Source organism: Kogia breviceps, chromosome 16, assembly GCF_026419965.1.
Source record: "Kogia breviceps isolate mKogBre1 chromosome 16, mKogBre1 haplotype 1, whole genome shotgun sequence".
NCBI lineage: Eukaryota > Metazoa > Chordata > Mammalia > Artiodactyla > Physeteridae > Kogia > Kogia breviceps.
In genome coordinates this window covers 69,302,092-69,321,326 of record NC_081325.1, presented here as the reverse complement: position 1 = coordinate 69,321,326, position 19,235 = coordinate 69,302,092, and the positions used below count along the sequence as shown (strand labels likewise).

Sequence of the window (19,235 nt, the reverse complement as noted above, 5' to 3'; positions counted from 1 at the left end):
CACGTGGCTCAGCAGTGTGGCTCGCGGGCTCTAGAGCACAGGCTCAGCGGCCATGGCGCGCGGGCTTAGTTGCTCCGCGGCATGTGGCATCTTCCCGGACCAGGGCTCAAACCTGTGTCCCCTGCATTGGCAGGTGGATTCTTAACCACTGCACCACCAGGGAGGCCTGCTTTGTTTTTATATAAGAAAGTTGTTTGGTAACTAAAATGCTCGGGCTATTTGATTAGGAAAATGGCTGAATAAGCCCAGTGGAGGTTCCCTGAGTCCTTCTCTTTATTATGATCGAAAGAACACTGTAAACTTAATTTAAAAAAAAAAGAAAATCCCCATGATGAAAAACAGTTCTGTTGTTTTTGAAACAAGTTTGAAAAAGTGATTAAACTGAATGTAGCAGCGTCTCTTCTCTGATGACCACAAAGCGCTAACGAGGGATTTTTACGTTTTAACTGGATTTTGCTCTCCCAGGAGTGGACCGCGTGTTGTCTTTTAAGTGCTTTTCAGAAGCCAAGTATAGACCAAATGGGGCTTTTTAGTAATATTTCGGGTCCTGGGATCCGCCCCCCAAACACCAGAGGCTGAGGTGTGTGAAGCTGGGGAAGGCTGGTGTCGGCCTCCAGCCGGTCCCAGTAGCTTTTAAGGTAGGTTTTTGCTTTGCTTGTTTGGGTGGGGATATAGTTTCTAAGAGGGTTGGATTCACTTGACTCAGAGCATCCAGTTCCTTCAAAGCCCCAGTCCCTCCAACAAAATATATTTTTCTGGGAATTTTGGACTCAAAGTATTCTGACTTCCGTCAGCGAGCAGTGACCAAGCTGCATGTGCAGGACTCACGGGAACGTGAGTAAATGGGTCCACTTTAGGTAAAGTATTTAAAAGCATATGTTCAAATGGAATATGACTCCGCCATAAAAAGAAAGGAAATTGAGTTATTTGTAGTGAGGTGGATGGACCTAGAGTCTGTCATACGGAGGGAAGTAAGTCAGACAGAGAAAAGCAAATACCGTATGCTAACACATATATATGGAGTCTAATTTTTAAAAAAAGGTTCTGAAGAACCTAGGGGCAGGATGGGAATAAAGATGCAGATGTAGAGAATGGACTTGAGGACACGGGGAGGGGGAAGGGTAGGCTGAGACGAGGTGAGAGAGTGGCATGGACTTACATATGCTACCAAACGTAAAATAGCTAGCTAGTGGGAAGCAGCTGCGTAGCACAGGGAGATCAGCTCGGTGCTCTGTGACCACCTAGAGGGGTGGGATAGGGAGGGTGGGAGGGAGACGCAAGAGGGAGGAGATATGGGGATATATGTATACGTATAGCTGATTCACTTTGTTATAGAAACTAACACACCATTGTAAAGCAATTATACTCCAATAAAGGTGTTAGAAAAATAAATAAAAAATAAAAGCATGTTCAGCAACATGCCCTTAAGTTCCTCCCTTACTCCCTTTTTACTTGTAATTCAGAGTTTTAACTTCTCTCTCAGCTGTTATAGTTGAATTTTACTTGGGTTAGAAAAACACTGAAAGGATTGGAATGCTTTGGGAACACTTAATTAATCAAAAAACCCATCAGGCTTAATTCTGAGTTCTGTGTTTTCATTTTTTAAAAGGCTTCTTTTTAAAAAAGTCTTTAAACCTGGAGTTGTGTGTGTGTTGCGGGCGGTTCCTCCTTCAGGAGCTCTGAGGAAGGTGCTGACTTTTCTAGGTTCACACTCCTCTTGCCCCCCGACTGCCTCTAGGCAGCCAACATCTTGTTAGAGAACGTAAGCTGGTTTTTAATAATAATCTTAGCAAAAGGTAATTCTTTAAAAAAAAAAAAAATTATTTATTTATTTTTGGCTGTGTTGGGTCTTCGTTTCTGTGCGAGGGTTTTCTCTAGTTGTGGCGAGCGGGGGCCACTCTTCATCGCGGTGCGCGGGCCTCTCACTGTTGCGGACTCTCGTTGCGGAGCACAGGCTCCAGACGCGCAGGCTCAGTAGTTGTGGCTCACGGGCCTAGTTGCTCCGCGGCATGTGGGATCTTCCCGGACCGGGGCTTGAACCCGTGTCCCCTGCATTAGCAGGCAGATTCTCAACCACTGCGCCACCAGGGAAGCCTGCAAAAGGTAATTCTGAATGTGAATCTGTTATCATCGCTACCGCAAGCGTTGAGTCCTGGATTCCAGAGCCCCTGGAAACGGAGTTCGCGTTGTTTCTGATTTGCTGGGGCCCCTGTACTGGTGGGTTCTGAGCAGTGCTCGGGGTCCCCTTTGTAGTGGAGGTGCTGTCCCGGAGTTTGGGGTTTGACGTCTTGCAGTCGTATTTGGCGGTCATCTGCCAGAGCTTTCCCAACTAATTCATTCTGTCCCACAGTGTTGGCCCCTGGCAGGCTCTCGACGTAGCCGAGCGCCTGTTGCCTACATCTCCCACCACCTGCTGTGGCCTTGCCCCTTTGGCCTGGGTGAGGCAGGCCCCTGCGAGGTTGGCAGTGGCCTGGCTTTGACCTTTGATCCCTCTTGTTCCTCCAAAGCTACGAAATATTACATTAAATACAGGGGGCCTAGCCTAGCCTAACCGGGGCCTTACCTGCATTTGTAACTATTTTATTCACTTTCGGGTAGGCCTGACTTCTAAAATGCTTATCTGGGAGTTGTTGAAATGGGTGTATTTCTCTTCTTTCTAGGACATTTTGTTAGCCAACGACCTAGGAGGCAATGGCTTTTTGTGATATTTTCTAATTGTTCTTCTGTGCTGCTTCTAACTTAAAGTTGCGTTCCCAAACTCCCATTTCTCACCTAGGAAAGCAAAAGAGTCAAATAAAAATCATTTTAAGTTAAACATTTCAGCCTTAAAATGTTTCTGAAAGACGAAACCTTTTAAATTGTCCACTAATGGGTAGTCATTCCCATTCCCTCCACTGCTTTCTGCCTGAGTTGTCTTCAAGAGAAAAAAAAAGATCTTTGGGGGGCATACAGCGTAGGGTGGGAGTTACCTGCCTTCACCCAGACCTGCTGGCCCTTCGGGTGCCCTGCAGAGGGGGTGGGGCTGGGGGCAGCCCTAGATTCCTGGCTTTTGCCCGTTGACTTGCTCCAGGCAGAATAAACATGCTTTGAGCAACTGCCAGCAAGCAAGTTAAAAGCTGCTCCTCTAGCAGGCCTGCAAAAAATAATTCTAAAAGGCAAAGCATTTGTTGCATTTCCTAGGAGCCAACTGTGGGAAGTCTCTGCTTGGTCAGCAGCCAGTGCAGACGGGCCCTGGGTGGCTAATGACAGCTGGCGAGGCCCGATCTTAACCCCATTCCCCGCCCCTCGGAGGCCCCCGCATCGTGGGCCACACCTGGGACTTCTCTCCCTTTCCACTGCCCTCCTTCCAGGAACCCAGGTAACAGTCACAGAGAAGTCTGTCTTGTTTCATTGTATGTTGGGTTCCAGAAAATAACTGAGTTTAAGGGAGGCCACTACAAAGCTGTTTTAGAAATATTTTGGAAATACTCAGATGACGGTGGAAATCTAAATGAAAGTTGCTAAGGTTTTGCTGCTGATTAGGGATTGTGAAGTGTGTTGAACTCAGATAAAAATGTAAACTCGTAATAATTATGGAGTGAGTAGCCTACCATTGCCTTCTTTCCATGATCCCATTTAATCTTTTTTTTAGCTCAACTTTCTTTGATGTGTGATTTACACACAAGAAAACTCACATTAAGTACAGATGGATGATTCTGACAGATGTATACGCCCATTGAACTACTGCCCTAATAGAGATAAGAACATCCCCCGGGCTTCCCTGGTGGCGCAGTGGTTGGGAGTCCGCCTGCCGATGCAGGGGACACGGGTTCGTGTCCTGGTCCGGGAGGATCCCACATGCCGCGGAGCGGCTGGGCCCGTGAGCCATGGCTGCTGCGCCTGCGCGTCCGGAGCCTGTGCTCCACAACGGGAGAGACTGCAACAGTGAGAGGCCCGCGTACCGCAAAAAAAAAAAAAAAAAAAAAAAAACCCACAAAAACACATCCCCCGACCCCATACTGGCTGGTCTAAGTACTGTCCCTGGAGGTTGGTTTTGCAGGTTCTGGATGATGGCCTTTTGTCGGGCATGTTTACTGCTGCCCCTGCTCCCGGGAAGGCCGGGAGGCAGTGCCTGGCCTGGAGTCATAGTCTGAGTCCAGAGCACTTCACCCTCCCTGGCGCTTGCATTGGTGTCTAGGCGTCTGAAGGAAGTGCTGGTGGAGCCGCAGGACTGAATGTGACATCCATCGATTTACACCCTGAGCAGTATCTGAACCTGTGGTTTTTGTGACAGAGAAATTGAGATTCCAAACAGGCTGAAGGCCTGTAGGACCTCTTTTGGGAATCTGGGCTGAGAGGGAAATCCCTTGGTTTACTGCAGCAAGTATTTATTAAGTGGCTACTGCATGCACTGAAGTGTGCTGGCTGGCTTGGAAGATGTGATATGAAGAGAAGTATAGGCCCCCCACCCTTGAGAAGCTTTGTGGTTCCAAGAAACAGTTTAGAAAGAATGATTCCAGGCAAGACAAAGTGCAAAATGAAAATGCAGGGTCCTGTGTTCAGAAGGCAGGAGAAGGTACTGTTAAAGTTCCTAAAATAGGCAGCCTTTTCCTTTCTTCAGTCTCTCTTGACTTGTCACGGTGCTTTTCAGTTGCTATTTTATTATTTATTATTATTACTTATTTTATTATATTTTATTTAATTATATATTATTATTTATTGTTATACTACATTTTCAGCCTTGAGTTTTTCATTTATTTTTATGTTGTGCAACTTCAGTTTTAAGTTTAAATGCAAACGTAGGAACACTGAACTCATATGACGGTATTTTTGTAACTTGTGCACGCCTGTGTACTTTATTCTTACCAGAACTGGAAGCTCTGCCCAAAACTGTCTCAATTGTATCGATTTCCCTTCTTGACATGTGCCAACTGTACCAACCCTGTCCGCCTTCGGCGCCTGGTGCTGGAGCGGAGACATTGGACGGGAACCCGGGGGCTCTGCGGGTCGCCCTTGCCCCCCATGTGTGTCTTGTGTGTGTGGCTCGCCTGTTGGGAGAGGCACCCGAGGAAGGAAGGAGAGGGTAGAGTTTCTGGCCTGCTGGTGTTTCTATGAACGCCGTTGCGTCCTTCCTGCATTCGGAGCCGGTTCTGCTTGTAATGGAAAGGGGGCCTCTCCCGGCTGCGCCAGGCGTCGATGTAGCTCGCGCCTCGGCCTCGCACCAGTCGTGGGTCGCGGGGAACACGGTGAGCCGCTGGGGCTGCACGGACCTCCTCTGCTGGCGAGTAGGCGCCCGTGCCCTCGTCAGACGTCACGTACACAGCACACGTCCCGATACGACTGCTAGCCGTCCCGGGATGGGGCCGCCGCTGGCTGCTCGTTCCCCGGGCAGGCTACCCTGGGTGTGGGCGCCTTAGGGACGAGGATGGAAATGGAACCTGGTGGGGGGGGTTCCCGGGCCGTGGCTGCCGGGGGCCCTTCGGGGGCTGGGAGTCGTTCCTGTTGTGCATCTGCGCAGGAGGCAGGAGAGGACACCTCCTCCTGGAGCCGGCGGGGCCCCTGCAGGGCAGGGAGGGGTCTTCAGCCTGGCCATCTGTGTACATCGTTTCACCTCCTAGTTTCCCCGTCTGTGAAGTGGGCGGCGGTGGGGAGTGAGGCGATCTCGCTTTGAGTGTTAGCATAAGCGAAACGTCTAGCATCTAACACGGTAAAAATGCCCTCCTCAGTCCTGGGGGTGGCATTATTCGTATCTTCCCCTCCGAGCCTGAAGCCGCGCCCAGCGGGCAGGTGGGCTCTCTGGTGATGAGGACTGTCCCGGGGTCCGGCTCGCCGGGACACGAGCGGTGCTTCCCCGGCCGCGCCTCCCGGCGCCTGGGAGCCCGCGGCGGGCAGCGCCCCCGCTCTCCGCCCCAGCCCTTTCCCTTCGGCCGGGGCCTGTCCGGCTCCTCGCGCGGACCTCGGCGTGCGCGTGGCGGCGGCGGCGGCGGCCCATCACGCCTCCCTTGTGGTCACTGTGTTTAAAAGGTGGCAACACTATGGCCTTTAAAGTGGTGTGGCATTAAAAGTTTTCTTTTTCCTCACAGAATTTCTGGCGTGGGCAAAGCGTAAAAGCCCGCGGGACGGTTGCCAGGCAGCACCTAGAGGCGAGGCCCCGTGGGGCATCAGGACCGCATGCGCCGTGGAGGCTCGGGGTCTGGGGGGACTGCGAGGGCGGACGCAGCCTCTGGATTTCAGAGGCACTGCTTCGCCCGGGCCGCTGGGCTCACGTCGGAAGGGTGGCCTGCCGTACACGTTTCTGGGGTCCCCGGCGGGGCGGCAGGCAGGAAGCCCCGGCGGCGGCTGCAGAAAGAAGGCAGCGCGAGGGGGGAGCATCAAAGCGGCCGCAGGACGCGCGGCCTCCCTGGCAGCGCCCAGCCCGGGAGAGGCTGACCGAGCTCCAGGGCAGAGGTCGAGGCGGCTTGTTTTTTCACCTGTTTCCTACAGCCCTAGGAACCTCTGAAGAACGACCGTGTAACTATAGCAGACACTCAGGCGTCTCTCCGGGGACAGGAACGTTACAGTGGGAAGGGAGGGCGGTTCCCATACAAGGAGAAACGAGCACACATCACACGTGCCTTTTACCGACGGCCGGCGCCCCTGAGTAACGTCTGCTGAGGCCGGGCCCGGGCCCGTGGCCACACGAGGTCCGGGACAGCGCGTGGCTTCGCTGAAGCTGGTCCTCGCCGTGACAGGGGCCGTCACGGGTTTGGTGGGAGCCAACTTGGACACACAGTGTTGAATGAGAAAAGCTACTCGTACGGCAGGCAGGTGGGGAGGCAGAGATGCGGGGCCCCTGGACGTCCAGCCGTAACTTGGTGCGACCGAAGCCGGTCCTTTCCCCTGTCTTTTCTAGCACAGTGTGACCTCTACAGCAGGCAGGCAGTGTTCACGGCTTAAGGGTTTATCACTTAGAGAAAACAGTAAAATCTGTATGTCATCATTTCCAGCTGTCTAGCATTTCCTCCTGTCATTAAATATGAATACAGGATGAATATTTTGTGGAGACACCTTTTTTCATTTTTAAAGGTTTTCATGTTAGAAGCTGGTGTCCATTTAAATCCCTTGGCAGCTGGTATGTGTGTGTGTTTCTAAATATGGTCCCAGTGTGTTCAATAGTTCATTTGTAAACTAGCAGATTAAACTCTGAAATTAAGTCCTGCCTTTTACAGTCTTGCCACCAGGTGGCTAAGAAAAAATATTAAGCAGGAAAACCCCAATAATTATGCGACGGACTCATAATGACTTTCAATTTCTGCTTCAGCGATGAAATATGAAACTCTAGATGGACTGTGTTTCAGTAAGAAAACTGCTGAATAAGTGACAGGCATTTCAAGCAGTGCCAGGCCAGATGGACATTTCCATGAGTGTTTTTGTTTTCTTAAATATTGACAATGTTAAACTAACCAAATTTTGCTGAAGTAAAACTTTTTGAGACTCTCTCTGAGCCTGTTCCACCTCTGGGCTGACCCCTGGATGTCCACATTACTCCCAACTAGTTGGGTTTGAGACAAGGGTTCAGCTTTTGGGCTTTAAGACTCCCAAGGGGAGGGTGACTAAGTCCTGATCACAGCAGGGCCTCCCAATCAGGAAAGTTGCTTGCAAAGGCATTGCTTGCAAAGGCATTGCTTGAGTTCATTTAGAATCAGTTCTAAAACCCAAAAGTAAAGTGCATCAAGTTGAATGTTAATGTATCTTGTATGTCTCTTCCATAGATTCTTTTATTAATGATATTATAGGGAAATCTATGCATGGGGGATGGTGACATAATAAGGTAGAAACGCCTTTAGCCTTCTCTGCATGGAATGCTGCACCTATTAAAGACAGCACCATGTGGCAGAAACTGTACCCCCCCCCCCCGCCATCCCACGTTGCTATGGCATCTTGGGGTGGTGGCTCTTGTCCAGTGAATTCAAAACCCAGTTTTGAATACAAAAACCAGTTTCCTCGCCAGTGCTCATGTGGCCACTCAACTTCTGTGCTTTCCACTTTGCCCTTCAGTTCTCTAATTTATTAACTCTGACAAGTAACCTCTTGGTTGTACATGATTTTATTCACAATTCATTTTTCTGACTCAAAGGGAACATGAGTGCCTTAATCCTCTAATGGGAATTAACTGCTTGTTTCAGTGCTTAACTCTGATCCTTCCTCAATCCGCACAGGGATGAGGCTCTCCCTGGAGGATCGGTGTGTGTTGTTCAAAACACAATCAGAAAGGTAATGTTGTTTTTCTTGTGAAAGGAGCCAGAAATGCAGAATATTAGTTTTCTTTATTACATAAGTAGTATTCTCAAACTAATATGATACAGGATAAAATTAAGTAGATAAAATGTAGAAAACTGTAATTTTATCATTCTATCAGACTACATTATTTCCTAGAAAAGTTTAAATTTTTATTGCCAGTGTTTTTTTTTAATGGAAATAAGCTATCATCTTCTGTAGAAGAAAGTTACTACAGAGTTGGAATCAACACCCTGTGGCTTAACCATGATCATTTCTATGTAATATCAATCACCTTCCCAGGTATTTGCTTTGGCTTTGAAAAATTAAGGCCACAACTAATGCTTGATATGGCTTGATTCCCTCTCCCATTTATTATGTAGAATATTCTTCTTTGTTTTATTTATAAGGGGCTTCCTTGAGAAGAATATAAGCTAGTAGATATATAAGATCTTGATAAGGGAAGGAGCTGGGGTGGAGAACTTCAGCGGGAACAGGGTCAAGGGGAAAAGGGAATTAATTAACCTTCATCGGGTCCTGAGGCCTGGCCCACAGTTGGCAGTCAGTAGTGATTAGCTCTTAGGGAGACAGGATGAATGCGGTTTTAAAGAACAGGCGTAGATGTTCAGAGAGTTTAAATAACATTCCCAGAGACCCACAGTTATTTGTTAAGTGGTGGAGGTGGGAGTTTGATTCAGGCCTGTCGTTGTACCACAGCGTCCTTCTTTATGCTTACCGTGCGTGCGCTGTGCCCTTTAATGGCCATCCGGCCCAGTGATGCTCCCTGCAGGGGCTGGCCCCACCTGACCATCAGTGTCCTAGAACAGGCCTACCTGGGAGCACCTACTTCACGTTAAAGCGGAGATGGAACTGCTCCTGATGGGCAATCTTCCAGTTGCTCCGGAAAATGGCTCACCTACAGCTGTTTCTATCCATTATTTATTGAATCAAGTACTTGCATTTTTATCCAAGACTCCAACCATAACCCATTGCCGTGGAGGGAACTACTACATGGCAGCAGGAGAATGGGGTGGAAGACAGACTGTAATGTACGAGCCTCAGAAGGTAGCATTCCCTTCGGCAGTGGCAGTGCTGCCCTCTTGTAGCCTGGCCCAGAGGTGGTGTGTGTCAGGAGGGGCCCAGTGTGTTCGTTTCTGTGGCCTGAGTGAATCACAGGCATATTTTGAGTTAGCCCTGGCTGTAGTCTGAGCGGATCTGGCCAATACAATAGTCTTTTCACATGTTCTGATGGCTGTGACCTTCACAGCAGCCCTTGGAAATCAGCTGAACATGACGTACAAGGAACAGGAGTACAGAAAACTAAACCCTGAGCTAGCAGAGGAAGGAAATAATACAGATGAGAACAGAGATGAATAGAGAAAAATCAATGAAACCCACAGTTGATTTTCTTAAAAAAGCAACAAACTTTTTAAGCTAGATTAATTAAGGAAAAAAAGAAGAGGCAAATAACTAAAATCAAAAATGAAAGCAAGAACATTAAAACCCATTTTACAAAAATATAAAGGATTGTAAGAGATACTGTGAACAACTAACTGTATGGCAACAAATTGGTAACCTAAATGAAATGGATAAATTCCTAGAAACACACACCTTACTAAGACTGAATCATGATGAAATAGAAAATCTGAACAGACCTATAACTAGTAAGAAGATTGACTCAGTAATCAAAAGTCTCTCCACAATGAAAATTCCAGAACCAGATGGCTTCACTGGTGAATTCTACCAAACATGTAAAGAGAATCAGCACGAGTTCTCCTCAAACTCTTCCCAAAAATTTAAAAGGAGGGAACACTTTTCAGTGAGGCCAGCACAACCCTGATAACCAAAGCCAGAAAAAGACACTATAAGAAAAGTACAGACTAATATCTCTGATGAAGATTGATGCAAAAATAATTCTAAACAAAATACTAGCAAAGAGAATTCAATAACACATTAAAAGGATTATATACCATGACAAAGGGGGATTTATTCTTGGAATGCAAGGATGGTTCAACATATGAAAATCAGTCAATATAGTATACTACTTTAACAGAATGAAGGAAAAAAAACTATTATCTCAATTGATACAGAAAATCATTTGACAAGATTCAACACCGCTTCATGGTAAAAACACTTAAATTAGGAATAGAAGGAAATTACCTCAGCCTAATAAAGTCTTTATATGACAAGCCCATAGCCAACATCACACTTAATGGTGGAAAAGCTGTATAGATAGGGATGTTAGCTTTTACCACTTGTATTCAATATAGTGATAAAAGTTATACATGGATAATCAGGCAAGAAAAAGTAATAAAAGGCATCCAAATTGGAAAGGAAGAAGTAGGATTCTGTCTGTTCACATGATCGTATGTAGAAAATCCTAACATTTCCACAAGAAAACTATTAAAACTAGTAAATGAATTCAGCAAAGTTGCAGGGTACAAAATCAGTGTAGAAAAATCAGTTGCATTTCAATACATTAATGATGAACAATCCAAAAAAAAAATTTTAAACAATTCCACTTACAAAACATCAAAAAGAATAAAATACTTGGGAAACTTAACCAGAATAAAATACTTGGGAAACTTAACCAAGGAGACGAAAGACTTGTACACTGAAAACTATAAAACATTGCTGAAAGAAATTAAATAGAAAGACCTCTTCATGGATTGGAAGACTTAATATTGTTAAGATTTCAGTACTACCTAAACAGATTTAATGCTATTCTTGTCAAAATTCCCAATAGTGTTTTCCTTTCAGAAAACAAACAAACAAACAATCCTGAAATTCATATGGAATTTCAAGGGACTCCAAGTGAGCAAAGCAATCTTGAGGAAAAAATGATAAAGTTGGGGGACTCATATGTCCTGATTTCAAAACATACTGCAAAGCTACAGCAATCAAAACAGCATGATACTGACATTAAGACATATGTAGATCAATTGAACACAATAGAGAATGCTGAAATAACCCAGAAATAAATCCTTAGATACATGCTCAAATGATTTTTGACAAGTTGGAAAGACCAACAGGGAACAGACAGTCTTTTCAAGGAATGAAGTTGGGCCCTTACTTTACACTGTATACAAAGATTAGCTCAACATGGATAAAAGTGCTCAACGTAAGAGCTAAAACTATAAAAGTCTTAGGAGAAGACACAGGGCAAAAGCTTCATGACACTGGCCTTGGCAAGGGTTTCTTGGATATGACACCAGAATCACAGGCAATAAAAGCAAAAATTGGGTGACATCAAAATTTAAAACTTCTGTGCAGCAAAAACCACAATCAACAGAGTAAAAAGGCGACCTCAACCTATGAAATGGGAGAAAATATTTGCAAATCATATATCTAATAAGAGGTTAATATCCAGAAGATACAGAGAACTCCAGTAACTCAACTAAGAAAAAAACTTTGGTTAAAAAACAGGCAACGGAGCTTCCCTGGTGGTGCAGTGGTTAAGAATCCTCCTCCCAATGCGGGGGACGTGGGTTCTAGCTCTGGTCAGGGAACTAGATCCCACACGCACGCCACAACTAAGGAGCCAGTGAGCCGCACCTGAAGGAAATGGCGAGCCCTGCCTGCTGCAATTAAGACCCAGCGCAACCAAAATAAATAAAAAATACAAAACAACAACAAAAGAAAAAACAGGCAAAGGACTTGAAGAGACACTTCTCCAAAGAAGATATGCAATGGCCAACATGAAAAGATGTTCAACATCACTAATCATTACAGAAATGCAAATTAAGACTCACGGTGAAGCAAAATGAAAAGACAACCCACAGCATGGGAGAAAATATTTGCAAACGAAGTGACCAACAAAGGAATTAATCCCCAAAATAAACAAACAGCTCACGCAGCTAAATATCAAAAAAACAAACAACCCGATCAAAAAATGGGCAGAAGACCTAAACAGACACTTCTCCAAAGGAGACATACAGGTGGCCAAAAAGCACATGAAATGATGCTCAACATCGGTAATCATTGAAGAAATGCAAATCAAAACTATTATGAGGTTATCACCTCACACAGGTCAGAATGGCCATCATCAAAAAGTCTACAAGTAATAAATGCTGGAGAGGGTGTGGAGAAAATGGAACCCTCCTACACTGTTGGCAGGAATGTATATTTAGGTATGACCACCATGGAGTATGGAGGTTCCTTGAAAGCTAAAAATAGAACCACCGTATGATCCAGCAATCCCACTCCTGGGCATATATCCAGAGAAAACCGTAATTCGAAAAGATACGTGCACCCCAGTGTTCATTGCAGCACTATTTACATACAATAGGCAAGACGTGAAAGTAACCTAAATGTCCATCGACAGAGGAATGGATAAAGAAGATGTGGTATGTATATGTGATGGAATATTACTCAGCCATAAAAAAAAGAATGAAATAATGCCATTTGCAGCAACATGGATGGACCAAGAGATGATCATACTAAGTGAAGTAAATCAGAAAGAGAAAGGCATATACAATATCACTCGTGGACTCTCATTTTAAAAAATGATACAAATGAACTTATTTACAAAACAGAAACAGACTCACAGATTTCAAAAACATTACGGTTACCAAAGGGGAAACATGGTGGGGGGGATAAATTAGGAGTTTGGGATTAACATACACACACTACTATATATAAAATAGATAACCAACAAGGACCTACTGTATAGCACAGGGAACTCTCCTCAATATTCTGTAATAACCTATATGGGTAAAGAATCTGAAAAATGAATATATGAATATGTATAACTGAATCACTTTGCTGTACACCTGACACTAACACAACACTGTAAATCAACTCCAACAAAAAAATTAAAAAAAAAATACCCACAGTGAAATACCACCCCACACCCTTTAGGGTGGCCACTATTTTAAAAAAAGAGAAAGAGAGAAGGGAGGAAATAACAAGTACCGGTGAGGATGTGGAGAAATTGGAACCCTTGTGCACTGTAGGTGGGGGTGTAAACTGGCCGTCACCAGCCTCTCTGGTCCCCAGAGTGGCTACATGACTGGCTTCCTCTTGGCGACACACTCCCGTCACCGGTACCCTAGTGAACTCTTCTCACCCCCCGTGTAAGCAAGCAGCCCCCGAGGCACGGCTCCTCCCTGTCCCACCTCGAGCCTCCAGAGGACCCAGTGGCCGAGCCGGGGGCCCCGTGAGGGGAGGCCCGGGGGTGCCGTGGTGGGAGGGGCGGGCTCCTTCGTCCCCGCTCTGTCCCTAAAAGCCGCCCCCCCCCGTGCCCCATGAAGATAGACAACAGACGGGAGGAGGGCAGCGGGATTCTGGAAGATGATAGAACGGAGACGGTGCCGGCCGACTCAGCAGCCTCGAGACACCGGAAACTGAAACCCCTGCTGGGAGCCCGGCAGCCGGCGCCCCGGACGCCCCCACTGCCGCGGGGTGAGGGGTGGGAGAGGAGGAGGAGACGCCTGGCGGGGAGCAGAGACCCCGGCCGTCACTCTGCGCAGCGGGGCAGGGGTGGGTTAACGTCCACGGAGGCTCAGCGGGAAGCCTGGTGTCGGAGGCCCAGGCCGAGCCGAGGGTGTGGGCGAGGGGCTCCCTGAAGGAAGACGGGGAGGGAGGGGAGTGCGCATCCCAGGGGACCCCGTTATCCAGCCCCCACGCCAGGCCGGCCAGTCGACAGGCTCCCCCTCACACACAGCTTCCTGCATGGTGGCCCACCTTCCACGTGAAAGGCCAGCCAAGGGTACCGAGACGCCTGAAGAAAACCTCTTAAAAAACCAGGAGAAGAGAGGAATTTAGAAGTGGAGGCAATACTGGGAAAGAGGAAAACTTAAAAGCCCTGCAAATACATGATAATTAGTATCTTCCCGAAGAGGAGAGATGGTATTATGCCGAGACAGAACAGGATGCTACCGAAACGAGGGAACAGGAAAAAGATCTTGGAAATAAATATGGTGGCAAAAATATTTTTCAAAGTAAAAGAAGTGTTGGAAGATGAAGTAGACTACAAAGAGAAAACTGGGAGATTAATCCAGGATATGCAACATCTGAGTTCTAGAGCCCCAGAAGAACAGGAAGGAAGGAGAGGGAAGAAAATTCAAATTCCTAGGACCCAAGCTAATGAGTCTTCAGATGGAAGTTTCTGGCACAATGAATGAAAAAACCCCCACATGGAGACTCCTCATTATAGGACCTCACAATCTAAGGGTGAAAAGAAGACCTTAGGAGCCTCGAGAGAAGAACCTGAGTCCCGTACAAAGGGTTGTGGGTCCCAGTGGCCCTGGACGCCTCAGCAGGAGACAAGGGAGAAACACGTTCACAATTCTGGAAGAAGGCCGTGAGGAACCTCCACCTAGCTGCACCGCTAACGGAGGCTGGGAGAGAACGAGCTTCAGTAAAATGAGGCAGTCAACCAAGAAGGGGCCGCGGGGCGCAGGGACAGGGCTCTGGGAGAGGCGGGGGATGCGCCACAGCCCGGCTGGTGCAGGAGGGGCGCGGGGAGCCACAGCCCCCGGGAGGGACGGAAGCCGCGGGGGGTCCGGGCTGAAAGGGTTCTTCAGGCGCCTCAGAAACCATGAGGCCGGAGGGCCGTCAGAGGAACTGGAGCAAAGCGCAAAAAAGGGGGATAAAGGCCGAAGCAGTTTTCAATTCCAAAACAAACAAGAAGTTGTCCAAGAAAGGAAATTAATCATAGTACACTGTGTGCCTTATCTGAGAACAGTGTCCACCTAGTTCTAATGCTGAACTGAATATGGATTTGACTGAAAACTGTGGTGTGAGCCTATTGGAGGAATGTGGGGCGAGAGGCAGGCGCCGGGCTCTGCAGCAGGAACCTCTGGCGCAGCCTTACCGAGCGGGCGGGACGGGCCCGGGCGTCAACTCCTGCACCAGCACAGCAGTCCTCCAGGCGCGTGGCTGGCTGCCGCCTCTGACAGTCCAGGAAGCTGGGGCACAGAGAGGTTAAGTTGTTTGCCTAAAGTCACACAGCTAATAAGTGGCAGAGCCAGGATTTCAACCCAGGGAAGTTGATTCTGAAGTCTTTGCTGTAAACCGCTGTGCTCACCTGCTTTGGGTAGGAAGGCAGACAATTTAAAACATCAGAAAGCAGCGGTATAACCAACAACATGGAGACAAATACCAAATGCAACAACAGTTCAGGGGCTTCAGCGGGTCTCTTCAAGGGAGTGGGAATGGGTAGGGATTTTATTTTCCTTGTCAAGTTATTTGAGTTTATCTTAGGGACACGTGTTGCTTCAAAGGGCGGGGACACGAGAGTGACGCGACACCTCCAGTGTCGACTGGTCTGGCCCGGCGCAGCTGTGCGGCCTCAGTCCTCACCCACCAGAGCGAGACTCGGCCTCGAGGGACTGGGCGGTTTCGCCGCGCTTTCTCAACTCTTCACGTTCTGGTAGTGAACGAGGCAAGCAGTGGTTTAGAGACCATGTGCTGCGAGGAGAGCCAACCAGGGTGACGGACGGAGGCCAGAGGGCTGGGGTGGGTGTCGCTCCGGGAGGGTGTCACCTGGGAAGGGAGGCGAGGGCTCACGGCCACAGGCCCCGACGGGCCGAGCCCTGGAGAGTGTGCGGCCAGGCCCCTGGGGGCTGCACGGGGACAGGCTGGAGGGACCAGGCAGCGGGCCTACCGGGGTTCTGGGCGACAGTCCCGGCGAGGGTGGGAGCCGTGCATCCCGCTTTGACCTGGAGTTATTGGCAGAACGTGCTGGAAGGCGGATGCAAGTGCAGGAGAGGGAAGGCGGGGCTGGCTGGGCTCCCGCCTGCCCTAGGTCCCCCCTCCATCTCTCCATCTCCCAGGCACGCCCTCCCCCAGCAGCAGGGGGCCTGCCTCCTCCTCGGCCCCTGCACCTCCGAGTCCAGGCTCTCCTCCTTCGCATCTTGGCTTGCGTACCTGGGCAGCCGCCGCTCAGCCCTCAGCACTCCGGTCTGCCCCCTCGGCCATCAGTCACTGCGACAAGAGCTCCCATCCCGTCTCTGTCATGCTCAAGGCTGGCGGCTGCGACTGAGGCGGCAGAGAGGCAGGGTGGGCCCGAGTGGGCAGCTGTGATGGCCTGTGGGCACCGCCCATCCTCCCTGGACGCCCGGAAGAGGTGGGGCGAGGCCCAGACCCCCAGACCAGCCCGTGTGTGCTGGGAAGAAAGTCGAGCCCTGTGAGTTAAGTGTGACTTCTCCAAGGGCCACTTGGCCACGTGACTGGCGGCAGAGCCCTCTGGGCACACCGGGGCCGCGGCCCTCGGCGTCTGAAGGGCTGGGGCAAGCGGGGCAGCCAGGTGCCAGGCTAGGGAGAGGGGCCCAGACATTTAACTTTCCGTTTCCATTTTTGAGTGACTCTTACACAGATCGCTTCGGTCGGTTATGTAATAATCTGTGGCCCAGACCCAGGAAAGGGGGTAAATATTTACCTTCTCTCTCACTGGAGCCATGGTCAGTCTCTGGGCTGAGTCACAGTGAGTCACAGGGGGGCAGTGTCACCCTCTCGGACCTTGAAGAAGGCAGGAACACAGAAAGGTGCAGCTAACGTGGTGCTGCGTCTTGCCGGGGCCAGGATGTAAATTTAGTGCTGAAACCAGAATTCTCTTTGGTAGCCGATGACAGGTGATTATTCATGTATATAGATATAACACACGCACACACACACACACACACATATATGTACATGCTTCTATTTGCTTACCGTTGTTTTTACTGTCCTGTACTAGTTGCTGTTGAAAGGCCTCTTAAAGAGATTGAACACTGGCTGCTCTACAAAGCCGCACTTCCACAGGGCCTGCCGCCGCGACAGGCTGCCTCATCTGACACGAGCCGCTCTCCCTGGAACCCTGCCTGGGAAGGGTGTCTGGGCGGGAGTGGGGCCCGGGGCGAGGCCGCCCGTTTCCCTGCCGCAGGGGACCTGTGCGTCCGGCCTCACTCGCTCGCAGCTCCCGGCCGCGCGGCCCACGTGTTCGCGTTCGGGACCCTGAGGACGGGCCGGCCCAACCACCGGGTCCTGCTGGAGGGCACCCACGGTCGCGCAGTCGAGCCACACCCGCTGGTGGATCGCGGGGCAGCGCGACATCCCGCGGCTGCTGAACCTGCCGGGCCGGGGGCGCCGAGTGGCTGGGGAGGTCGACGCCGTGGACGAGCCGATGCTGCGCTTCCTGGACGAGTTCGAAGGCTGCCCGGACACGTACCAGCACACCCGGGCGACAGTCGCTGTCGAGGGGGCGGGCGGGACCCTGCCGTGCTCCGTGTCCAGCACGGCCACCTACCCGCCCGAGTGGGTCCACCTCCTGTACCGGGACGATTACGACTCACAGGGGGCGCACGGGCTTCGCTTCCGTCCGCGGGAAAGCAGACGAGAAGTGAGAGGGCAGCGGCCGCCCGAGGACCCAGAGCCTGGTGGCCGGAAGATGGTCTCGCTGGGTCCGCACTCGCCGAATGCAAGAGCCCGAGAACACCCTTTGAAACAAACATTTATAAAAAACTCTATGCGGGAGGGGGACGGGGGGGGGAGTGTCTTCTTCAGTGGCAGCTGATTTCCCAAATAATTTTGACATGACTGATAACAAGATTCTTGCCTGCAATCTGTCTTGCTGATGCTGCTTTACTGCTCGCTGCTTAAAGAGCATCATGGGCTTGAACCTACTGGATGAGAAAAACTCAGGATTTTAATTCCCCTAAATGACATTTTGAAAACTCATGTTATGCTTTTCTTATTATGTTGGTGTTTTTTGTTTTTCTGCTTTGCTTTGCTTTAGTCTGAAGATAACATTTAAAATGAATATAAAGACTTTGTGTGGCAGCTAGATTTTAACAGCTGTATCAGTTAAATACTGACGCTGCTGTACTGTATCAGTTCTGTCTGACCTGTAGCACTGAGAAAAGAAGTTCTTTTAAAGCTGATTTTAGACGTCTCAATGTAATAAAAGAACCTCAAGAAAAACATGCTGTATTTTAGAGTACTTCTGAATATATATAACATCATTCTTCATAATTTTCAGATCAGGCTTATTACAGAGATTATTAAAGATCATTTAAAGTTAAACTAGACGTTTTGGGAAATCAAATATATAAGTATTGGTGCTATTGTTGGCCCTCTTTTTGAGTCTACTTATTTGGTAGAAGGTTCTTTTCATTCTCATCTAGCAAAATAGCAAGCGCCCACTCTCTGGCAGAGCAGCCGAACACCCCAGTTTCAGACGGAAGCTCACGGGGAGAGGAGGGCAAGGCGCGGTCCCTGCCCCCCACCCCAAGGGAGCAGCGTTTGGGGGCGGGCCTTTTGGAGAAGAACCAACACTTTAGTAATCTGTTCTTCAGGCCTGACAGAAAGCTTCGCTTCCAAATACAAACAGCACCTAAAATAATTTTAGCAAGGCACGAAGTACCAATTACTACCCACCTCCATCCGATAATCTGTCAGGGTTAGAGTCAAATCAGCGCACGACCCTGCCGCCTCTGCTTCCTTACCAGCAAAGTACGAAATGTATTCTACGAATTTCAGAGCCAGGTGAAGACGCAGCTGCTGGTCCCGGGTAACCTCGTCCTCCACTGAGAGAGCTCACTCGCGCTTCAACTTAATGGTAGACTCTGATCTTTAACTGCATCTGGCACAAGAGCATGATCGCGATTTTTAGCCCTTTTTTCTTAACTGGAAACCTGCTTTACAGAAACACAGAAAGGCGAGGATGGGTGTCAGCTGATGAGCTGTGGCAGCGCCGCCCACCACCACTGGGCCGGGGGAGCCCCGAGTGGTACCCGCGCCGGCGCCCTGGGACGGGGAAGGGGGTTGCCCCTGGGGACTCGGGGCCCACACTCACCGTTAGAGGCACACCGGAGGGATTTCCAGGACCCTCTTCTGCGCTGTCTGGGCTTCGGGAGGTTATGAACGAGCAGAAGAAGCAGGAGTTAGTTAGGTGATGAAGCAGGTAATCAGGTTACAAAGTGGCAAATGCTAACTTAATGAAACTGAGGGCCAAGAACGGGGGTTTACATAAATTTTTAGAAAGGACCCCAATGAAACGCTATAAAGTCTACTGGCAC

The 19,235-nt window shown here is 49.1% G+C and overlaps 2 protein-coding genes and 1 non-coding gene across 7 annotated transcripts in view; 2 read left to right on the top strand and 1 right to left on the bottom strand.

The window, feature by feature from the left end:
* Positions 1-19,235, top strand: part of LOC131743361 (uncharacterized) — an 88,318-nt gene that overhangs the window by 27,620 nt on the left and 41,463 nt on the right. The window lies entirely within an intron of this gene.
* The window catches only part of PCCA (propionyl-CoA carboxylase subunit alpha), a 369,338-nt gene continuing 351,906 nt past the window's right edge, over positions 1,804-19,235 (bottom strand). The window contains exons 25-30 of one of the 5 annotated variants that reach the window (XM_067016618.1): positions 19,013-19,064; positions 18,663-18,799; positions 16,891-17,654; positions 16,619-16,698; positions 16,108-16,218; positions 1,804-2,094 (exon numbers count right to left, since the gene is read on the bottom strand). The gene's annotated coding sequence lies outside the window, so the exon portion shown is untranslated. Of the gene's footprint in view, positions 2,095-15,052; positions 16,219-16,618; positions 16,699-16,890; positions 17,655-18,662; positions 18,852-19,012; positions 19,065-19,235 lie in introns of those variants that run through there. The other 4 variants (XM_067016616.1, XM_067016617.1, XM_067016615.1 and 1 more) reach the window with 4 other exon arrangements.
* Positions 13,482-19,213, top strand: GGACT (gamma-glutamylamine cyclotransferase). Its single transcript, XM_067016876.1, is given in 3 exon segments — positions 13,482-13,638; positions 16,916-17,250; positions 17,252-19,213. Coding segments are annotated over 3 exon segments (972 nt in total). The 3' UTR covers positions 17,732-19,213.